Source organism: Conger conger, chromosome 15 (assembly GCF_963514075.1).
Source record: "Conger conger chromosome 15, fConCon1.1, whole genome shotgun sequence".
NCBI lineage: Eukaryota > Metazoa > Chordata > Actinopteri > Anguilliformes > Congridae > Conger > Conger conger.
This window is the reverse complement of record NC_083774.1, coordinates 4,455,534-4,478,333: the sequence shown is the minus strand read 5'-3', so window position 1 is coordinate 4,478,333 and position 22,800 is coordinate 4,455,534. Positions and strand designations below refer to the sequence as shown.

Sequence of the window (22,800 nt, the reverse complement as noted above, 5' to 3'; positions counted from 1 at the left end):
CAGACATTATTTCAGAACACGGCGTAACAGTGCCAGCAATTAGAACTGATTGACAATGCGCTGCAAATTAAAGGTAGTCTACCTGTGCAGCATTTTCATATTATTCTTATTTTTTTGTATTTTATTGGATAATGTGGCCCACACAGAAGAAATACATGTATACCCTTAACAGTTTGTTGATTATTATTATTCTTATTATTATTTAAAAAATAAAAAAGCTGAGAATCCAAAGATTTATTAAGTTTGGGCTCAAGGTCTTAATGGCAGTACCACTCGTTCGCCACACGAGGGCGCCCTGGTTTGCAGAGTTTGTTGACGGTGATGCATAGTATAGCCACACGGGCGCACTAGTGCCCATAACATTCAAGTGGACGCCGACAACAGTCTTCATAGTAGAAGTGCCGTGTGTGTTTTCAAATATTTGATAACAGGTAAGTCCAAGCAATTGACTTATCTCTACGGTTTCCTTTCCTGCATCATTTATCAATTTAACAAGGCAGTAGGACAACAACGATTGGGCGGTTTAAACTGAACGCATTCTTTTTAACATCGATTCTGGCGATGGACTAAGCGAAGTAATTCACACCCGGAGGCGCCATTCAAGTTAAATTACACGAGTTAATTATTCACGATGGGGAGACAAGTCGAGACTCGCGGCTCTGTTCGCGTTCCAGACGTTATTGGCCCTTTTTCTTTTTCGTACGTATTTTGCAAAAAAAAAAAAGTGGAAACTTTGCGAAAGCCGGCTCGCGCCTGTCAAGGTTTAACTTGCGTTTGTATACAAGCGCTCATCTCCAACTCCTTTATTCCTACATGCGCGTCTAAGAATATGTACACAGACAATCCACGAAATCATTATAATGTAGGTGTAAGTGTTGGTATACACACGTACAGAGTCTAACATAGCGGCTCCAGTGGTGGGAGAAAGTCACGGTGCTTTGAGTTTCTCTCTGAACCAGGCTATCAAAATACCGGCCTTGCTGTTTATGTTTCTCCCTTTCATTGTCTTTAAAACCTCCCTCAACTAATAATCCCAGGTAAACCTATTGTACTTAGGTTTTATGTCATTTCATTGAAATACAATAGGCTTTATTGGCCTGGCGACACACTAGAATAGTATTGCCAAAGCATTGGTTTACAATAGACAGTAAAACGGCCAACAGCAACAGCCATATCAACAATAATTATACAAACGTTAGTGTGCTTGGACCCTTATACCAGGGTGTAACAGGGTTTTGTTTATAAAACATTTTTTTTATCTGGATCTGAAACAATCGTGGAGATATTGAACAACCTTATAAGGAACTTCTGTCTGCCTTTCAGAGTTATTAGGAAAGGCTCGTTGAGATTTAAATCTGTTTTCGGAAGGGGGGGGGGGGGGGGTAGCGGTTGGTGGTGTGACGCTGCAGAATTTTAGCGTGTGAATTACGCTGATGAAAGGTATCTGCAGGCTGGCGGTTCTCAGAGAGGAGTGCGGTTCTCACGTTAACGTGGGTCAGCGTTCTCCCTTATGTTTGTGGTTATCACACGCTAATGTGACACCAACGCCCTCCAGCTGTACTGACAGAGCAAGCCCTGATTGTGTGTGTGTGTGTGCGTGTGCATGCGTGTGTGTGTGTGTGCGTGTGCATGCGTGTGTGTGTGTGTGTGTGTGTGTGTGTGCGCGTGCATGCATGCATGCATGCATGTGTGCCTGTATATATTTGTGTGTGTATATATGTGTCTGTGGGTGTGTGTACATGTGTATGCATGCACGTGTGTGTATATGTGTGTGTATATGTGTGTATGTGCGTGTGTGTACGTGCGTATGTGCGTGTATCTGTGTGAGAACTCTTAGCAGATCAGATGTGTGCCCTTATGTCTGAGGGCTGAAGGAGCTTGTGTTTCTCTGTGCGTGTTTAGGTGTTTACTCAGGAACTTCGCCCGTCAGGAGCACTTTCCAAAATACGGCAAACACGTAAAACCTGATCTCAACCTAACCCTTCAGGATCCGCCGACCCGCAGCACCTGACTGCTCCCGACCAATAGAATGTCACCGGGCCGGATTTAAAACCTCTTTCTTTTTTCTTTTTAAATGTGGAAGACGGCCGCGTTCCAGCGTTACCCGCAGCGAGACGGAGAGCGAAACGGGTTTTTAGCGGCTCAGTCAGTCGCTCATTCTTAAGACTGCCAGTCAGGTGTCGTCGGGGCAGGCTGAGTCGGAGATCCAGGCCCCGGTCTCAGGACGAGGACCGGAGCGTTTCACGCTTTCCGTCAGGGAGAAAAACGATAGCCGCGAAACACGTCTTATTAATTCTGGCAGATTTACGCAGCTGCCGAACCGGAGTCGGCCTTCTCATTAGCGCTAGCTGCAGCTGTCCCGTCGGGGGGTCCTGGCTGGCAGCACGAGGCGGGGCGAGGCAGGCCTGGGCACTGTCGAAAACGTCTCCACTGCGGCGGACAAGAGCCGGGAACTGCGAGACACGCAACCAGGCCGTCACCAGCTGCCGCGGACCTGTCTCTGCGGCAGGTGTGCGGAGGGAGGGATCGCGTAACCCTGTCTGGGAATATTCTGGAAAGAATGACGAGCTCGCATTATCCCGCTTGCTGTCGTCCGCAAAAATCACGTTTTTTAAATTTAATTGATTTTGCATATTTGTGTAATCATGAGCTTCCGCCACGAACGTAGTTCCGAGAAACAGGGCAAACTGCTTTTAGTGTCCTAGCAACGACAGGCCAACTCGAGAGTTTTTCCATTTTGTGTAAATCACACCATGGAAGACCTAAATTGGATGTGTGTGATTTTAAAGGGCTTTTGGGATGTTGGCAGCCGAGTTAGGAGAACGTTTGGGGTGTCAGCCGTTCCTGTAGCATGATCAGTTTTTTTTGTTGTTTAAAAAAAAAATAAAAATACAATTTCCTTCTTTTTAAAGCTTTCCCCCCCCCCCCCCCCCCCCGCCCAAATTGGCTAGTTGCTGTGAACGGAACAAGAGCGCATTCTACTCGGCAGCATAGAGCGTGGAAGTGCAGTTGAGGAAGTGTTTGCTTTCCACTTTATTGTAGGTATTGTAGGAGCGTCTGCTAAATGCCTGTAATGTAATGTAATGTAATGTAATAAAATGTTTTTTTCTCATTGACCAATCAGAATTGAGCACCGATAATCATCAATTAAGCCTGTCGTGACTCGCACTGCAGTTGTGGTCCTTGGAATGGTCAATACTTGGGGTGAATACCAGCCCCTCCACTGTTCGAGAGGCTGGATTTCAGCGACACACCCCTCTGTGCAGTGTTAATTAGGGGGGCGGGGTCTCAGAGAGACACACCCCTCTGTGCAGTGTTAATTAGGGGGGGGGTCTCAGAGGGACACACCCCTCTGTGCAGTATTAATTAGGGGGGGGACACACCCCTCTGTGCAGTGTTAATTAGGGGGGGACACACCCCTGTGTGCAGTGTTAATTAGGGGGGGGACACACCCCTCTCACCTGCAGCAGAGCCTCAGCCTTCCCCAGCGCCCGCTCCATGTCGGTGACGGACCCCTCTAGCTCGGCCCCCTGGTGCTGCTGGGTGTGCAGCTCGGCCCTGAGGGAGTCCAGCTGCTCCTCCGGGACGGGGCCGCGCGGGCGGGGCGTGTGCCGGCCCTCCTGGCGGATCTGGCGCTCCAGCTGCGCGGAGCGCGCGGTGAAGTCGCTCAGGCGCCGGCCGCAGTCGTCCATCTTGGCTCGCAGCTCGCCCAGGCGCCCGCGGAGGCCCCGCTCCGCCTCCGCCTCCGCCTGCAGCTCCCGCTCCAGCGCCTCCTCCAGCGCCAGCTCCTCCTCGTTCCGCCGCACCGCCTGCTCCAGGAGCCGCGCCTCCTCGCGCTGAGACGCCGCGGCGGGGGGGGGCTGCTCCCACACGCGCACCTCCTCCTGCAGCACGTCCAGCTGCGCCTCCAGCGCCTGCATGCGCTCCTGCTGCTGCAGAACCTTCCGGAACACCTCCTCCTTCGACGGGCCGGCGGCGGGGGCGGGGGCGGGGCCGGGGGCGGCAGGGGGTGGGCCCCCTGTGGTCGGCACGGCACCCGGCGCGGGGGACGCTCTGGCCTGCTCGGGCGAGTCCCGGTGCGCCGGCTTCTTGAAGTGCTTGAGCTTGGATTTGGGGGAGCTGCTGGGCCCCAGGTTAAAGGTCAGGGACTTCTTGGGCTCCCTGCGTTTGGGGGGCTCGGGCTCGGAGAGCTTGGGCAGGGCGGGGCCCCGGGGCTGCTGGGGCCCGTCGCTGCTGCTGGGGCCCGTGCGCCGCAGGAAGAACTGGACTTCGTTTCCCAGCTGCCCCAGCTTCGCCATGGACTCCAGGGGCCTCTCATTGGCCAGCAGCTGCCTCTCCGAGTCTCTCAGTCTCTGGATCAGAACGTAACGGCCAGTCTGACCTGCAGGGGGGAGAGGAGGAGGAGGAGGAGTCAGAACCAAGCAGAACTGTGTGGCTCTTTTCACCTTGTGTTTAGTTTGGGTCCAACTGACCCATTCCCACCTTTTAGTGAAAGAGCAATGACACCTTTGAGACACTTCATAACCAATGACTAAACCAGTGTAAATTTGGTTTTGTGTTTTGTTTGCTGTTTTTTATTCATCTGTAACCGTAATTGCTTTTTGCTTTTATTTCAATAAAGGAGAATGCCCGTTCAAAACAATAAATATCAATAATCTACTGTATGAGATGCTAGTGTCATTTAAATTTCCCAGATAAACGTAATTCCTGCTGAACTGGATTTTTGAATCACAAAAGCAACCTAACAGAGATGAAGATGACATCGAAGTGCCCTTGAGCGAGATATCTACCCTCTAATTGTTGCTGGGAGGCACCTTGCATGGCTGAGTGTGTGAACTGATGAATGACAAGCGCTCATTGTATAAGTCCTTTGTGTAGCTGTAGTTACTGGAAACAGCCCAATATAAATGCAGTCAATTCGCCATGAATAAACCATCCCTTTATTTCCGTATCGCTCTAAAATCCCAACAATGTCCTCGGTGTATTTGACGCAGGCTGACACTTTCACAGGTGTGAAACAAACACGAGGGTCAAAGGTAATGGAATATAGTGTCAAGTGGGTAGGAGCAGGCATGGTTCCCACCACTGCCCAAACTCCGCTCCGGTTACAGAAGCCTTCGCACACAGCTGATGTGATCCGAGACCAGGGAATTTTAGCCATTTCCTTAAGTCATAAAAACAGGTTCTGTTAGATGTAAGGAATGAGGATTAAATTTAAAAGTGCTTTTTTTCTTTTGACTTTTTCCCTCAGCTGATGACAGCCGATGCCGAGAGTCGAACCTGAGACTACAGGACCCAGAATGCCCTTGGGGTGAGTGTCTTAAAATGGTGGTTTCACTCTTGCCTTGGAGGCCCACGGGATGTGCTGGGTTGTGTTGCTATTCAGCACTTGATCGGTCAATTAAAGCAGGGGATGACAGGTGTTATGTCGCCTCACTTGCCTTAAACAGTATCTTAAGGTCCCATTGTACATATATCATAATTCTGTACAGAACGGCTGTGGGAGAGATGGACACAGAAACTCAGGCAGTACCTGCAAAACCCAACAGGAAAAAACATCTTTCTGCGAAGTGTATGTTCCAGTCCTTACATCTCGCATGTGTCTCAACGGTCAGCTTCGATGTGCCGGTGACTTAATCAGTATCGTACAACTATTCTTTCAGTCTTGAAATTATTTGTCAGGCATCATCAAATTTGGTGCTCAAATCCAAGTCCAGCCCTGGTTTTCTTTTCTCTTGGGGAAATTACCTGAGCAATTGGTGCGACTTATTAGCCGGACTGTGTTCACACCTAACTCCCAGGTAAAGGAAGGGTGGTCACACCTGACTCCCAGGTAAAGGAAGGGTGGTCACACCTGACTCCCAGGTAAAGGGAGGGTGGTCACACCTGACTCCCAGGTAAAGGGAGGGTGAACACACCTGACTCCCAGGTAAAGGGAGGGTGGTCACACCTCACTCCCAGGTAAAGGGAGGGTGAACACACCTGACTCCCAGGTAAAGGGAGGGTGGTCACACCTCACTCCCAGGTAAAGGGAGGGTGAACACACCTGACTCCCAGGTAAAGGGAGGGTGAACACACCTGACTCCCAGCTAAAGCGAGGGTGAACACACCTGACTCCCAGGTAAAGGGAGGGTGGTCACACCTGACTCCCAGGTAAAGGGAGGGTGGTCACACCTGACTCCCAGGTAACGGGAGGGTGGGAAAAGCTGCAGTTCTCAGCCCTCGAGGGCTGTAATTCGAGGATCTCTTTTGTGTGTACTCGGTAAGTCCCTCTATGAGAGCGTCAGTGTGTCAGTGTAAAGGTGCATGACGGACAGGCAGACTGACCAATGGCCTGGGCCAGGGCGATGACCACATCCTGGCAGGACGTGTCCTCCGATAGGCCACACACCACCCGCACCACTCCATCCACCCACACCTTCAGCTCCATCTCCGGTACGCGGTTTCAGGCCCAGGTCACAGGGAGCATGGCACTGGCGCCGCCCTGCAGGGAGGGAGGGACACTGCGGCGTCACAGAACGGCACGGAAACAAACCGACACGGCTGCAGAATGAGAGTGCACTGTTAGAGCAGGGAAAACATAACGTCACAAAAACCACAAATCTATCCCGAGCGTTATCAGAACACCGACAACTCGGAACAGAGGAAGGACAACACCGGGCGAACGGATAGGTTGGGAACCCACGACCCGTAAAAAAAAAAAACGTTATCTGCACAGAACAGGCTCGTTCTCTTCTTTGTTGGTTTTCATCACTGTCAAGATCGTTATTGCAGTCGTCTCTGTGAAACCGGGGGTGGTCATGTGACTTCTCATGGTTACCATAGCGAGGGAACCTGATCGGACTCATTTACCCCGTTACACGTTATGAAAGGGTTTAAAAATGTTTGACGGAATGACGGAATTCTACCTGGCGAATTCTCTGAAAAAAGTGCCAGGAAAGGTACTAATTCATGTCACTGCGGAGTACCTGAAAGGTCCATAAAATTATACCCTACAGGTAGTAATACATAATTGATTTGTACTTTTTTGCCAGTCAAAGGTGCTTATTAGTGCTCAAACGGAACATTAGCCTGTAACTCGCCCAACTCCAGGCAGCAGAAATGAGAGCCTGCATGGAAAAGGTGAGCGTCCTTGGAATGCAAACAACAGCCATTTAACCCTGTGCTTCCAAAAGCACACTCTGTACCCTGAAGACCGTGCAGCTACACACAATACACACAGCCTGAGCCAGGGCTTATTCATACACACACACACGTGCACATACACACACACGCAGACAGACACGCATGCACACACACACACGCACACATGCACACAGACACGCACACACAGACACACACACGCAAGCACCAGACACACACGCGCACACACACACATACAGACACACATGCACGCACACGTGCACACACCCACAGACGCACACTTGCATGCGCACACACACAATCACGCACATAAACATACAGACATGCACCGTGCAGTGTGTAAGTATTTGAACAGTGGTACTCTTTCATTTGGCTCTGTACTCCTGACATTAGAATTAAGTGAGATGGTGAATATGAGGTTAAAGTGCAGACCGACGCCTTTAATTTCAGGGTATTCGCATCCGTGTCAGGTATTCGGTGTAGGAATTAAATCCCTTTTTATACATAGGTCCCCCCCAATTTTAAGGGACCAAAAGTAACTGGACAGTTGGCATCTCAGCTTTTTCTGATTAGTCTTCTGACTTCTGTAATTGTTAGTGGTGTTTGTCAACATGAGGCCCAGAGTTGTGCTGAAGACAGTCATTATGAGGCTGATAAATAAGAAAAAAAGTGTCAGAGCAATAGGCTTACCAAAATAAACTGATCATTGTGAGGCCCTTATTAAGGCAAGCATACACACCCATGCACTCTTCCCCCATCAACACCATTACATCAACTGCAACTAAAAAAAAAAAACTTAAAAAAACAAAAAGTACTTATTCAAGCGGTTCTGCTTTGGCATAATCCCGTGCTGTCGTAATGGCTGACCCTGATTTGACCTTGGCTGTGCTTCAGCGGTGACCTCTGTGGGCTGTGGGAGATGTCTCGAAGGAATGACATCATTCTCACCGCTCCTGAGGGCGGGGGGGGGTGTGTGTGTGTGTGCCAGTTATCGGTTAACCAATTAACCACAGTAACATGCCCCCACGACTTTAAAAAACGATTGTGCATTTTCAGAAAAAGGTAATTCATTCATTTATTTTGCGCCAACCTCAGCGAGAGACTAGTAGAGCAACTATTCCCAAGCAATACGCAATGACCGTCATGGATGCTGGGTGTCCAGCCTGGTTTAACCAGGTATATTCTTCTTGTGAAGTAAAAACGTGGCTGCTCAGATTATTATTATTATTATTATTATTCGACGTTTGCTTTTCTGTGTTTTATTCAGTTTTATCACCTGTATGCCAAGGTTGCACAACGTTGTTTGCACTCAAATGGCAGGTAATACATGTGTAATTAAAGTGAGTGAAACAGTAAAGGAAAATGGCCCCCCCCATTTGAACTGTTAACCATGTTAACCACGGTTTCTTGAAATACGGTTAACCAAACTTGGCAGTTGTGTTCACGGCACAGCCCTGGCCTCAAATCACTCTGTCGATGATGAAAAGATGAATATGTGTCCATCACATACTGTTTTAAGACTCCTGGTCTCTCTGAGCTCCAGTGAAACTCAGAGGAGAGGTTTAGCAGTTTTCTGGGTCGTTCACCTTCGCTAAACACGCTGGGCATCTGCGACGGACGCAGTTTCAGTGTCTCTGCGTTCAGTTCACTACGCCCTCCCCCACCCTGCACCCCACCACCCGCTAACAGCACCGTATCAGCGCCGCTCAAACTGCCCGTCGTGAATATCTACATCACACAGATCGGCCAATCACACCTTCACGCTCGATGGGCAGGCACCTGCTATGACTGCTGCCTCGTCCACATCCACAACCTTACAAATGCACAGTCTCTCTCACACACACACACACACACACATGCACAGTCTCTCTCTCACACACACACACACACATGCACAGTCTCTCTCTCTCTCACACACACACACACACACACACACACACAGCCTGTCTCTCACACACACACACACACACACATGCACAGTCTCTTTCTCTCACACACACACACACACACACACACACACATGCACAGTCTCTCTCTCTCTCTCTCTCTCACACACACACACACACACACACACACACACGCACAGTCTCTCTCTCTCTCACACACACACACACACACACACACACATGCACAGTCTCTCGCTCTCTCACACACACACACACACACACACACACACACACGCACAGCCTGTCTCTCACACACACACACACACACACACACATGCACAGCCTCTCTCACACACACACACACACACACACACACACAGTCACACACATACACACACATGCACAGTCTCTCTCTCACACACACACATGCACAGTCTCAGACACACACACACACACACACACACACACATGCAGTCACAAGCGCCAACACGCACACACACACACACGCCCATACACACATGCAGTCACACACACACACACACACACACAGGTTGAGCATGTTAAATGAATGTGCTGATGCTGAAGTTGTGAGTCACTGCGCAGTGAAACAGAGTGTGTGTGTGTGTGTGTGTGTGTGCTGAGTCAGACTCCGCACTTTACACCAGCCACGGGAGAAAGCACAGCGCGCGCGCGTGTGTGTGTGTGTGTGTGTGTGTGTGTGCGCGCGCAATGGAGTCACTCCTGTTTTCATTCAAACCTCGTCCCCTCCCCCCTGTTCATACGCAGTGGTGTCACTCCCGTTTTCATTCAAACATTGTCCCTCCCACCTGCCCTTGTTCTGTGTCAAAGGGAAGGCAGAAAAGATAGAGAGAGAAAGCGAGAGAGAGAGAGAGAGAGAGAGAGAGAGAGCAAGCCTTTTATCTGAGCGAGTATCGGTCAACCGGCGATGGTGCCAAGAATGCGGCCATACAGGACTGTGTGAGACAAGGCACCGTCACCCCCCCCCCCCCCCCCCGATCTGCACAGGGCACCCTACTCTCTCTCACTCAGAGCTCGGTATGAGCCCCAGGGGGGGGCCAGGGGGGGGGGGGGGGGCTCTGTTCCAGAAACTTCTGCGGACCGAGCCACAGGTGACAGGAGGCAGGATTCGCCGTCCCCCCTGTGTCTGAAAAGCCACACAAAACAAAACTCTCATTTTGTGCTTTTTGTCTCGTGACACACATTTTTATTGTGTCAGTAATAATGATCCCATGACAGCAGTGGCTTTAAATACTTTCGTGCCTGAAGTTCCTCCATGCTAACTGGTTGTGAGAGACACAGTTCCTCCATGCTAACTGGGTGTGAGAGACACAGTTCCTCCATGCTAACTGGGTGTGAGAGACACAGTTCCTCCATGCTAACTGGTTGTGAGAGACACAGTTCCTCCATGCTAACTGGTTGTGAGAGACACAGTTCCTCCATGCTAACTGGTTGTGAGAGACACAGTTCCTCCATGCTAACTGGTTGTGAGAGACACAGCTCCTCCATGCTAACTGGTTGTGAGAGACACAGCTCCTCCATGCTAACTGGTTGTGAGAGACACAGTTCCTCCATGCTAACTGGGTGTGAGAGACACAGTTCCTCCATGCTAACTGGGTGTGAGAGACACAGTTCCTCCATGCTAACTGGTTGTGAGAGACACAGTTCCTCCATGTTAGGTGGTTGTCAGAGACACAGTCCCTCCATGTTAGGTGGTTGTCAGAGACACAGTTCCTCCCTGTTAGGTGGTTGTCAGAGACACAGTTCCTCCATGTTAGGTGGTTGTGAGAGACACAGTTCCTCCATGTTAAGTGTTGACAGACGCCAGTGTGGTGTCCCTGCCAGCTGATAATGGCAGGTTGCGGTGCAGCCTCTCCGCCCTGTCATCTCCCCGCAGGGCGGTCTTACGCGCTCCTGCTCCAGGTGTCCGTGACACACGGCTCGCTCTCAAACACCGCGGTCACGGCTCCGGCCTAGCGCTCCGATTACAGACCGCCCCGCCCTCCCTGAGAGCCGTCTCCACGGAGACCTCCAGGGCATGCCGATAGAGCCTCGATCGCGGGCGGAGTCGCCGCGCGGACAGGCCCGGGCTGAGTGCGCTAACGGCCGCGCGTGGGGTCGAAGTTCACCGGAGACACGCCGAGGGAGGGGGGGCAGAGCTTAGCCTCTGGTCTCGCCTTCCCTCTCCTGCTCTCCTGGACGCTCAGGAGCAATATGAACTCTGTATTTAACGTGCACATAGAAACGCATAAAAGCACACGCGAACAAACACACGCACGCACGCACTTGTGGAAAAACACATACGCACACACACACACTCATGGAAAAACACATACACGCTCACTCGCACACTGCATATGCAGACAGATGCATGTGCGCACACACACACGCTCATGGAAAAACACACACACAAACTTAAATGTATACTAACGGTAAATACCAAGAGTGATCGCACACACTCACTCTGTACACTGTGTACATGCAAACACACACTGTACACACCATCATAACCACACACAAACATTAAATACAGTACTAAAATCTGTTTCACGCATTTACATGCACTTAGTCATGACTGCATGTGCGCGCACACACACACACACACACACACACACACAGACACACTCACTCACACACGATAATTACCTCACAGTATGCCGACAGTTCTTTTATTGCTGCTGAAAATAAACGAATAAAAGCGTGACCCTGGTGGGATGCACACTCAGCCTAGCCTGCTAATTGGCTTTTTTAATTTAGAAGTGATCACCATGCAACAAACCCATTAGAGTCCATTGACACATGGGACTTCACAGCAGGGATCATCAACTCTGGCCCTCCAATCCAAATCCAGTCCTGGTTTTAATTTCTCCTGGGTTATTGCAGTCGTGCTGCTGATTGGCCAGACTGTTGTCACACCTGACTCCCGGGCAAAGAGAGGGCCGAACCCTGCGGTTCTTGGCCCTCTGGGACCGTGAGTATCTGATCCCTGCTTTACAGCTTTGCAGTGAAAAGCACAGGAGCCGCAGATATCCAAACTTCTGAAAGAGAGGAGGGGGCTGAAGCAGTTCTTCCGTGTGTGGAAGAGAACGTTTTCTCGTTCTTGCCTGCTCTTTTTTTTTTTTTCTTGAAATGGCTGGTGAACTCGAAACCGAAATGACATGAATGAGCTCTTGGTCATCAATAAGCACGCATCTCCCTTTAGATAAGTATCTTTGTTTTGAAGGTGACATCACTGGAATGTGATTGTTGTCAGTACTCCGGAGGAACAGGGCGAAAGCTCTCTCTCTCTCGGTAGGCTCTAATGATGTCATTCAGTCACATTAATTTCATAACTTTGGTGCGGTAGACGCATCCAAATTTAATATGCATCACTCCTGGGACCAGCAGGGAAATCTGTCTGAAACACAGAGCACAGAGCCTCATGTTGTTTCAACAGCAGCGCGCCCGGAACCAATGTGCCGCGGAAAAAAGGCGTGGGACTCACCAGTACCTCTCTGTGGGCCGCTTAGCGTCAAACGCAGTCCCTACTGTACCTGAAAGCGGTTGAAAAATGTCCTAATTACCCAAAACCTGGAATATGACCGATACCACACAAGTTGCCACATTTGTACAGTAACACAAGATTAGGTTATTGTACATAACCTTCCCATGGGCCTCAGCACTAACTAGACACCTGCTTGTCTCGCTGCGGACCAAGGTCGAGAACAGAAACGCATTCCTTGCGATGATCACTGTGGCCCCAAACCCCCGGGCAGGTTCTTAGGTACATAAACAAGGAGCCCTTCTCTACGGGACTTCAGTCGAGGCGATAGTGTGTGAGCAACAAATAACATAAAAAATCCCTCGTGTTGTCGGCACAGTCACGAGAGGTGTGATCTGTCTTCCCTGCCCCTCCGGAAGTACCCCAGCCCAGCCCCGCGGTTCAGGTCTGAAGACGGACACAAAGCCCCGATCAGCACAGGCCTGTCTGTTCTGTGGCGGTAATGCACTCTGACCACCGGGGCGCACTGGAACCGCCACGCGCCCCACGAGCATGCTGGGATACCTCAGGAGGCCCAGCTGTCAGGTTTAGTGTCAGTGGCTACAGCCTCACCAGTAGATCCCCCCCCCCCCCCCCACACACCACACACACACACACACACACACCACACACACACACACCCACACACACACACACACACCCCGAGAGAAGCACAGCCAAGAAACACGCCTCTGCACCCTCAAAACAAAAATAAAAAAATGGCACAGACAACAGAGCACAATTTTTCAAGAGCGTTGCTCCGATGACGAGGTAAGAGAAAGGGGCGGGGCGGAGCTTCGACGAAATTGGATCTCGGATCTAAAAGACCTGTGGGTCCAGAAACAAAGTTTGTTCCCTCTGGACTTTATAGCAAAAGACGTTTCTCATTAAAGACCTTTTCTCTTTTTTATGACTTGGAACCAGAAGCCTTTTTTTTTAATTTTTTTTAAAGGATTGCGTAATTGCATTTGTAGATAACACAAGTGCAGAGTGTGTGACGGGCAGGGGAAGGGCGGCCATGTTGATTAACGGCGCTATCGGCCGGACCTGGTCTCAGCGCTTTCACTCACTTAGAACCACTTACCTTTCTAAACAAACAAACAAACACACAAACAAACACACAAACAAAAGGCATCTGCATTTTAAATCCTTGTTCAGCCTGTGTCATTTCCTAACATCCATTGTTTGTTTGCTAATTAGCCGGAATGGTTCTTTGGTTCCCCGTAAACGCAGCCTGGTTCATTCATGAATAATGCATTGTCTGGCAGAGGCAGGTGGTTTTAAACCTGTTCTGAGTTCAGCTACACTGGGCCAGACACACCAGGAAACACATGAGGACCTGGAGTTAGGGGGTGGCCTGTCTACTTCTCACACCAGTGTGGAATTGGCAAGCCCTGTATTCAATATAACAGTGTCTCCACTGACAGTCTTTAAACTATAGGCCAGATCAGACCTGGATCAAGTATGTAATTTGTTGGATTCAAATACTTTTCTAAGATTCACTGAGCTTGTCTGGTTATTGGAACCTATGCAATAATCTCACAAAGTGCAAACCCTGCCTTCTGGTGCTCTTGGTTGGCTCAATTGCACCAGGCAAGATCACTTGAGCGTAGAAAAGTATTTTAATCCAAAACGATTACATATTTGGGCCAGGTCTGTGCCGGATACACCTGAGACAGACCGGAGCGTGTTCATCAACAGTCCTTACCTGGGTCAGGTGTTCTCATGGTAAACTGGCTGACCTGCCTGCTTTCTGATCGAGCACAAACTGTAGGTTAGCCCGGAACCCAGGAAAAATGTAGGGGAATATAGCACAGACAGTATCAGTCCTCAGCAATGTTACCTGACAACTGTTCACTTAGTTTCAACAGTTCACAGCAGACAATTCTCCTATTGTGTATGGAAAATGAGCACAGATCTTTATCTCCGGAGATGTACACTGGGGGAATTTTAAAGGCCTGTTAGTCCTACACCGTTCTCTCCGTATGGATCTGAAAGTTAAAGCTGACAGTCTTGCACTTTAATTTGAGGGTATTCACAAAAATCTTCAGTGAGTGAACCGTGTAGGAATTGCAGCCCTTTAAAACTGTGCCGCTGTCCAGATACTTACGGACCTCGCTGTGCAATCCGCGCTGCTCACCGCGATACGTCCAGAACCCCTTCAAGCAAACACGCGACCGCACAAATTCACAGGGCGGTCGCTGTCGTCCCAGTAACCCGAAACCGTCCCTCTCTCTGATTTACAGACCGTGACCGCGAACGCTTTCTGCAGGAGGTATGCCTGCTTCAGCAGCACCTGAAAGAGCGACCCGTTCCTGTGAAATGTGAGCCGTCACGCCGGGTCACAGGTGAGCCCAACGCAGGTGGCACCGTCGTCCCGGTAACATAGGGCTCGAGATCAAAGACAAACCACAAACTGAAAAGTAACTGGCAAACTAATGGATTATGCTGTGGTATGTTATGGACTACTTGGTATATTTGGTATAGTATACGTCTTTATTCTAAACCAATTTGCAATATGCTCTAGATATTTTATGTGTAATAAAATATTAATATATCTTGGTATATTCAATTGTTGTTCAGGCATTCACATGTACATTCATACACACACACACACACACACACACCATGAAGTCTACACTGTAGCATGGTAAAACAGGTAAAGGGTTACCGTCGTTAACTGGCAGAGCTCTCTGTGTTTTAGCATTACCGCTAACAGGCGAGGTTATTCACCACACATGCTGTGTGGCACCTGGCAGCAGAGGAGAGTGACCAGAGCTCAGGTTGTGCAGCTGAAACCAAACCCCCAGTACCCCCAGGACCCCCAGCACCCCCCCAACCCCCCCGTCTCCCCCACCCCCCGTCTCTGGGCTCCGTACGCAGGACGAACGTCGGAAGTGTCCCAACACCGGAGTGCCTCGCTGGTTTACAGAGGACGCCACACCTTCCTCCCCACAAGCTCCCGGGAGGAGAGCAGAAAGCGGGGGAGGATTTAACGAGGTTTACACTGCTGTAAACGGGGATTAATGACGGTGAATTGCAGACTTACGGGGAGATCACAGAAGCGCGGTGGTGTCTGAGATGCCGGCGGACGGGGCTAGCGGACGGGGGGCGGGAGCGGAGGCGCTGCTTAAGGCGACGGTGTGAAGTGTGGAGAGGGCCGATGCCTCTGAGGTGTTCAAGTCCGGGCCCGACCCTGAGCGGGAGGGAGGGGGGGGGGAGCAGCACAGATGGGCCCAGTCGCCTGTTCGCCTGTTCCCGTCAGCGAAATAACTAAAATAAACGTCCCGCAAATAAACTCTCCAGGTTCCGACGCTGATGAGCCAAGACCGTGGTCTCTGTGGCCCGACCCGGTTCACGTTGGCACACACATTCTCAGAAACCGGGTTTGGTCATTTCCTTCCTCCAGAACTCCTTTCTGCTGGGGACGGGCTCCCGTAAGTCAGAACAAAAACTTTTTGGCAACGTCGGCGCCTGTCGTCATTCCTCCTGCCGCTCTGTTCCTCGTTGACCTCGTTCCCCGTCTGAGAGGGGGGGGGGGGGGAGAGCTCCGCCCCGACAGGAAACGTGGGCCAAGCAGGAAATTAAACGGATCTCGTAATTAAATGTAAATGTAATCACAGCAATGCGACAACAATGCGACACTTCACGTGTGCGTGCCAATGAACCGCATGTATTGTGAAATACTACATTCGATACTATTGTGAAATATGTTCTCATTGTATAAAAAAAAAAATAAAAAAAATAAAAAAACTGCACTGCATGATTCTGCTCATGTCCACTCAGGAGGCCGGGTTCAGCCGAAGCCCCGGAGACCGTGAGAAGCTCTGAGCTGATCGATTACACGGCCCAGCGGAGCAGAGTGCCGGGGATTCTGGGACAGAGGAGCCCCTGTGTTTGGGGGACGGGGGGGAGTAAGGCGATACCCTGCTCCCGGTCCCGGCCGCCTGCTGTCTCAGAGCTCCCTGGGGGTCACGTGACCCTCCCCACCCGCTCCCGTGGGCTTCGGTTGCCATGACACCAGCAGGCCAGAGTGAGGCCTAGGGGGGGGCGGAGCCTGACTGCTCCACCCTCGTCGGGATTGGACCGCCGTGTGGGTACACCTGCGGTTCGTACGATGCGATTCGCTCCCACGCTCGATATGTGCAGCTGTTCCCCCACCCCTCCACCCACCCAGCTCCCCCTGGCCTGACACCGGCTACTGTAGCACCTTAAACACAATCCCCCAAACTAAAGATAACCCCCCCCCCCCCATCCTGGCACTGAAGCTTTTCATCTTTTAGGCATTTATTATTTTCATGATAGGCATTTAGCTGAACCTCTTATCCAGAGCGACGTACAACAAAGTGCATTCCCATAACCAGGGACAAGTGCACTGAAAGACCCTAGAGGGAAGTACAATTTCAGATAAGGACTTGGGCCTTTTAGATCAATCTGACAAAGGATTAGATCTATAAAACTGTTTTTATACAGCACAAAGCTAAAGAATAAGATACACTTATGTAGGAACAACAATAAACAGCTTATAAACCACTCAAATGGTAAATGGTTGGCATTTATATTGCGCCTTTATCCAGAGCGCTGTACAATTGATGCTTCTCATTCACCCATTCATACACACACTCACACACCGACAGTGATTGGCTGTCATGCAAGGCGCCGACCAGCTCATCGGGAGCATTTGGGGGTTAGGTGTCTTGCTCAGGGACACTTCGACACAGCCCGGGTGGGGGATCGAACCGGCAACCCTCCGACTGCCAGACTACGGGAGCGAGTACCGTAATGCACGCCGTCACGGCCGGCAGGCGACACACGGTCTCGGTCTCACGCCGCCCTTTATCTGAGTAGCGTGTATCTGTTACCGCGGCAGCGCCAGGAAAGTGCCGGTCGCTGCGGGAGGTGTTTACGGCCTCCCGGGCCGGGGTAAACTACGGCCTCCCGGGCCGGGGTAAATGACGGCCCTCGCTCCTCTGCCACGACTCGAGCGCTCATTAAGTCTACGGGCAGACTCGCTGATGGAGCCGTGTGTGTGTGTGTGTGTGTGTGTGTGTGTGTGTGTGTGTGTGTGTGTGTGTGTGTGTGTGTGTGTGTGTGTGTGTGTGGGAGAGTATGAGTGTGTGGCAGGTGGGGTGAGTGTATGAGTATGAGTGTGTGTGCGTGTGTGCGTGCGTGCGTGCGTGTGTGTGTGCAGTAGAGAGAGTGAGTGTGTGTGTGTGTGTGTGTGTGTGTGTGAGAGAGTATGAGTGTGTGGCAGGTGGGGTGAGCGTGAGTATGATTATGAGTGCGTGTGTGTGTGTGTGTGTGCAGTAGAGAGGGTGAGTGTGTGTGTGTGTGTGTGTGCAGTAGAGAGGGTGTGTGTGTGTGTGTGTGTGCAGTAGAGAGGGTGAGTGTGTGTGTGTGTGTGTGTGTGTGTGCAGTAGAGAGGGTGTGTGTGTGTTTGTGTGTGTGCAGTAGAGAGGGTGTGTGTGTGTGTGTGTGTGTGTGTGTGTGCGTGCAGTAGAGAGGGTGAGTGCGTGTGTGTGTGAGTGTGTGTGTGTGTGTGTGTGTGTGTGTGTGTGTGTGCAGTAGAGAGGGTGAGTGCGTGTGTGTGTGTGTGTGTGTGTGTGTGTGTGTGTGCAGTTATACCCTCCTCCTCTGACTCAGCAGGACTGCTGCAGGATCACACACACCAGTGGAGTCTGCTTGCTGTGTACCATCCACAGAGACCATGTGTGTCTCTACCCCCCCCCCCCCCCCCCCCAAATCCACCCCCCAAATCCCTCTCAGTGGTGTCTGAGTGGGACAGAGGTGGGGTGCGGCCCCAAAACAGCAAGCTCCTACGGTGGAGAGGAGTGGAACACCTGCTCAGGCTTTCTGTGGCCAAAATGGAGGACGGGATTCAAGTGGAAATCACACGGACTGAAGAGCCTGCAGGAATCAAACGCGGTGGCGTAGTGACGCGGCTTGTTTTACGCTAATGGAGGACGGTCAAGTTGGAACGCTCCTTCTGGAAAGCAGCTTTCCTGCGGGTTTCTCCTCGGATGAAAAACGGAAACCCACCCCCGTCACCCCAAAAATGATGACGCACATCTACCTTTTCAGGATTCATGCTTAAATCCATTATGCCTTAAATCCATTATTAAGTTTTCCCGAATTTGACTCACAAATAAATCCAAAGTTCGGATGGATACTGATTCGCATTAGGCCTATCGTTTCCTCTAGAAGCCCTGTTGGTAATTCTTTGGCGTTTGGTTTTTTGGGGTGGTCTGTGTGATAGGTACACGAGGGTACAGAGAACGTCCCAGTGTCTGAGTCATAGAGCCACAGACTTCAGCCTCTCAGTGTCTCAGTCATAGAGCCAGAGACTTCAGTCTCCCAGTGTCTGAGTCATAGAGCCAGATACTTCAGCCCACCATCTTACAAAAGCCTTCAGCTCATTAGTTATTTAAGCAGCGTCCGCCATCATGAATAATTCATGGCTGTGTGTGGATGCTGTTGCGGTGTGCTCCTGAAGGCTCTCAAAGCTCGTTGAATCACCGCGGCCTTTGAGGAAGAGCTGAGTGAGAAGATGGGACTACACACAGACCAATAATGCACTCGGGCTGCGTGATATATCGTGTGTTTATCTTCATCACAATATGAACAGAAGGCTGCTTTGAACTGTGATGAATAGTATTTATTTGAATTGACGTTCTGTTAAATTGATTGGCTGTTGATGTGCAATTTGTCCAGTAGCTAGTCCTAGGTGTGAGTGTGGTTTGTTGCTCCTAAACCCACTGGTTATTCCTTTGCATTGTGCCTGTAGGAGTTTGGCTTTTCTTCTCTCTCACAAAATCCAAGTATTATTACTATTAAGACTATGAAAGTGTTCTATATTTTTTCCAATTTTATTCAGTGGGCATGTAGGCTATTCATTGTCTGCGGTCTGTATTACTGTGGCAGTGTACCTGAAGCAGAAAGACGTTTCACACTTCTCACTTCAACATTTGTTTGTTTATCATATCGCCATCGCAATATTCAACAATGTTATCGCACACTGCATATTTTCCCCGTATCGTACATCCCTGTAATGCACTCCGTGGGCCAGGACGGTCCAGTCGAGTGAAACTGAGCTGAGAACCTCTCCGTAAAGCATGTTGTTGCTCAATTACCCGCCGACGCTACGCTCCCTTCTGGCGTGAGCGATGACGCTTCCTGGCGATTATCTCCGGAGCGTTCGACGCTCAGGTGCCGTCTGAGTGCCTCTGAACGTCCGGCTCGTCTGCGGTGTTCCTTTGTGCGTGAAGTGCCCGCCGCCCCCCCCCCCCACCCCTCCCACCCCCGGATTAATGCCCCCTAAGCCCCCGTCCGCGCAATTATGCGCATTCTCAGAGACGTCAGTTACCAGCGATCTAATGAGTGTGGCTGAGCCGCAGAGAGGCTGTGCGTGCTGCCTGCTGAGCTAACGCTAAGAGCTCCCCTCCACCCCTCCTCCCCTCCTCCCATCCTCCCCTCCTCCCCTCCTCCCCTGCTCCCCTGTCCAGTTCCCCAGCGCGGAGTGGCAGGAACACGCAGAGTATCGGAAAAGGCCTTCTTTCTCACCGACGGTCTGGGTGACTTTGGGTTCACCCAAGAGGGACTTTTTTTTTTTAAGAACTGGGGCCTAGTTCGACTGTGAGGGAGGGAAATAAATACAAAAGTAAAAAGACTCTGAAACAATGCAACATGTGTCCCCTTCTGTCACAACGCGCACCTGTCTTTAAAAACAAACAAACTGGGGCCTAGTTTGGAATGCTAACACTCTGGCGCTCACTGTGACCTCTGCTGCTGCTTCAGGTCACTGCAGACAAGGTGCCGGATATCAGATCATAGTCACTTCCTACCTGGGCCACGATGTGGTCCCTTAACAGATACCAGACCCGTGGGGCCCATCCACACACTGGAACAGAGCCTTAACAGATACCAGACCATGGGGCCCATCCACACACTGGAACAGAGCCATAACAGATACCAGACCATAGGGCCCATCCACACACTGGAACAAAGCTTAAACAGATACCAGACCATAGGGCCCATCCACACACTGGAACAGAGCCTTAACAGATACCAGACCGTGGGGCCCATCCACACACTGGAACAGAGCCTTAACAGATACCAGACCATGGGGCCCATCCACACACTGGAAGAGAGCCTTACAGATACCAGACCACGGGGCCCATCCACACACTGGAACAGAGCCTTAACAGATACCAGACCATGGGGCCCATCCACACACTGGAACAGAGCCTCCAGAAAAGACGTGCATGCACACGACAGTGGTCGTCATGACAGCTGGGGAAGGGGGCTGCAGTGCTGACAGCGCCATGGCAACCCAGCTATGCAGGTAATGTGAAAAACGTGCACTAATTACAGCCCTGTCACGTCTCCATCACACTCTTCTGTACGGCTTTGTGTTTTCCCCAGAGCACTTAAACCTGCTGTGGAATGGAAGGGTATCCGGGGGGAGGGGGGTGGCGGGCACTAGTCCCAGGTGTGAGTGTGGTTCCTTACTCCTGAACTCACTGCTTATTCCTTTGCATTGTACCTTTGGGAGTTTGGCTTCCCTTCTCTCTGACAAAGTACAAGTAGTATTACAATAAGAGTATTAAAGTGTTAGTCTTATAAGCATTTTGTTTGATGTTCCGGACGAGCGTAATCCAGTTCAACAAAACCTTCAGATGTCAGGCCACGAGGTTCCCTGTGTGTATTTCAGAAAAAAAGAACTTTGATAAGCAGGAAAGTACAGACTCCGACGCCGTTAATGTTTAACAACAGAGAGATCAACCATTCAAAGAACCGGAGAAGCGTGGGACGCAGAATTTTCCGGAATGATATACATCATGCTCACAGGGTTGCATATCTAGGTGTCTAGTGCAAATATGTAACTCAGAGAGATTTAACTCTTTAGAGGCTGGTCAACTATGAACACACGATTGGAAAAAATCCCGAAGAATTCTCGCCTGTTCCCTCCCCCTCTGTTGCTCTCTCTTCTCTCTCTTTTCATTCTCTCTCAGTCCCTTGCCCCTGCCTGTTTACAGAGTGAAGAGTGTGTCTCACCATTTCACTCTGTAAACAGGCAGGAGTGAGGGACTGAGAGAGAATGAAGGTATGCGCGCGCGCACACACACTCACACTCACACACACACACACACACACACTCACACACACACACACACACCTGAGTGCTCACCTGGCTCGGTATGTGGAGCACGTGTGGTATGCAGGTGACTCACTGGGCCCAGGAGGAGGAGGAGGAGGAGGAGGAGGAGGAGGAGGGGGGAAGGAAGGAAGGAAGGATGAGAAATCTAACGTAAACTAGAGGAGGAATGTCGCCGGTCGCCGTGGCGAGGGCCAGGTGAGGAGGGACGGCATTGCAAAACAGCAATTAGCCCGGGGGGCAAAGAGAGGGACTGAAACTGAGAAACTTAAAAAACGAGAGAGAGGGAGAGAGAGGCATTCCAGGCCCATTGCAGCCTGTTTACCCAACAATGCACCCTGGCCGCCCCGTGGGGGGAGGCGGGGCCGAAACCGGCGCTTTGGCCGGGGGTTTTGGGAAGATATGGGGAGGGGGGGGGGTGACAGCCAGGCTTTCAGCACTAAGGGTCCTGTACAAAGTGACCCCCCCCCCCCCCCCCCGGCCGGTTCTCATCCAATCAGGGCAGAGGATGAGATTTACAGTGTGCACACACACATGCACCCAGAGGCACACACAGATCCACACACACAGAAACACTGACGTACAGACACACTGACACACACAGACACACATACACACACACTCACTGAGACACACAGACACGTACACACACACGCTCACTGACACACACGCACACACTCAGGGAGACACGGAAACACACACACAGACACACACATACTGACGCACACAGGCACACACACTCACTGACATACACACACTCACTGACGCACAGAGACACACACACCTAGGCTATAAAGCATAGCAGTATATCAGCTGTAGCTCCTCTTGCAGGCCCCCGCCCCTGTTTACTTTGGCTGGGACGCTGCTATGATTGATTCAGCTCAGGGAGGGGGGGGGGGGTCTGTAATCCTGATGGCTTCTCTATGTACCTCCACCCTGTCTGAAACGCTGACCCTGAGCACAGACTATGAGGGAGGGAAATAAATGCAAAAGTAAAAAGACTCTGAAACAATACGACATGGGTCCCCTTCTGTCACAACGCACACCTGTCTTTAAAAACAAACAAAAAACATTCAAAG

General features: G+C 50.8%; 1 protein-coding gene and 1 long non-coding RNA gene across 3 annotated transcripts in view; one reads left to right on the top strand and one right to left on the bottom strand.

Moving 5' to 3' along the window:
* rassf7a (Ras association domain family member 7a) overlaps positions 1-22,800 on the bottom strand; it is a 35,072-nt gene that overhangs the window by 6,536 nt on the left and 5,736 nt on the right. Inside the window, exons 2-3 of one of the 2 annotated variants that reach the window (XM_061221088.1) lie at positions 6,328-6,484; positions 3,462-4,381 (exon numbers count right to left, since the gene is read on the bottom strand). In XM_061221088.1, the coding sequence (XP_061077072.1) occupies positions 3,462-4,381; positions 6,328-6,430 (1,023 nt within the window). In that variant the 5' untranslated portion in view covers positions 6,431-6,484. Of the gene's footprint in view, positions 1-3,461; positions 4,382-6,327; positions 6,504-22,800 lie in introns of those variants that run through there. The other variant, XM_061221089.1, reaches the window with a different exon arrangement.
* LOC133110962 (uncharacterized) lies at positions 371-14,925 on the top strand. The gene is made up of 3 exons (XR_009704947.1): positions 371-431; positions 5,252-5,311; positions 14,814-14,925. It is a non-coding gene; the product is annotated as an uncharacterized LOC133110962 (long non-coding RNA).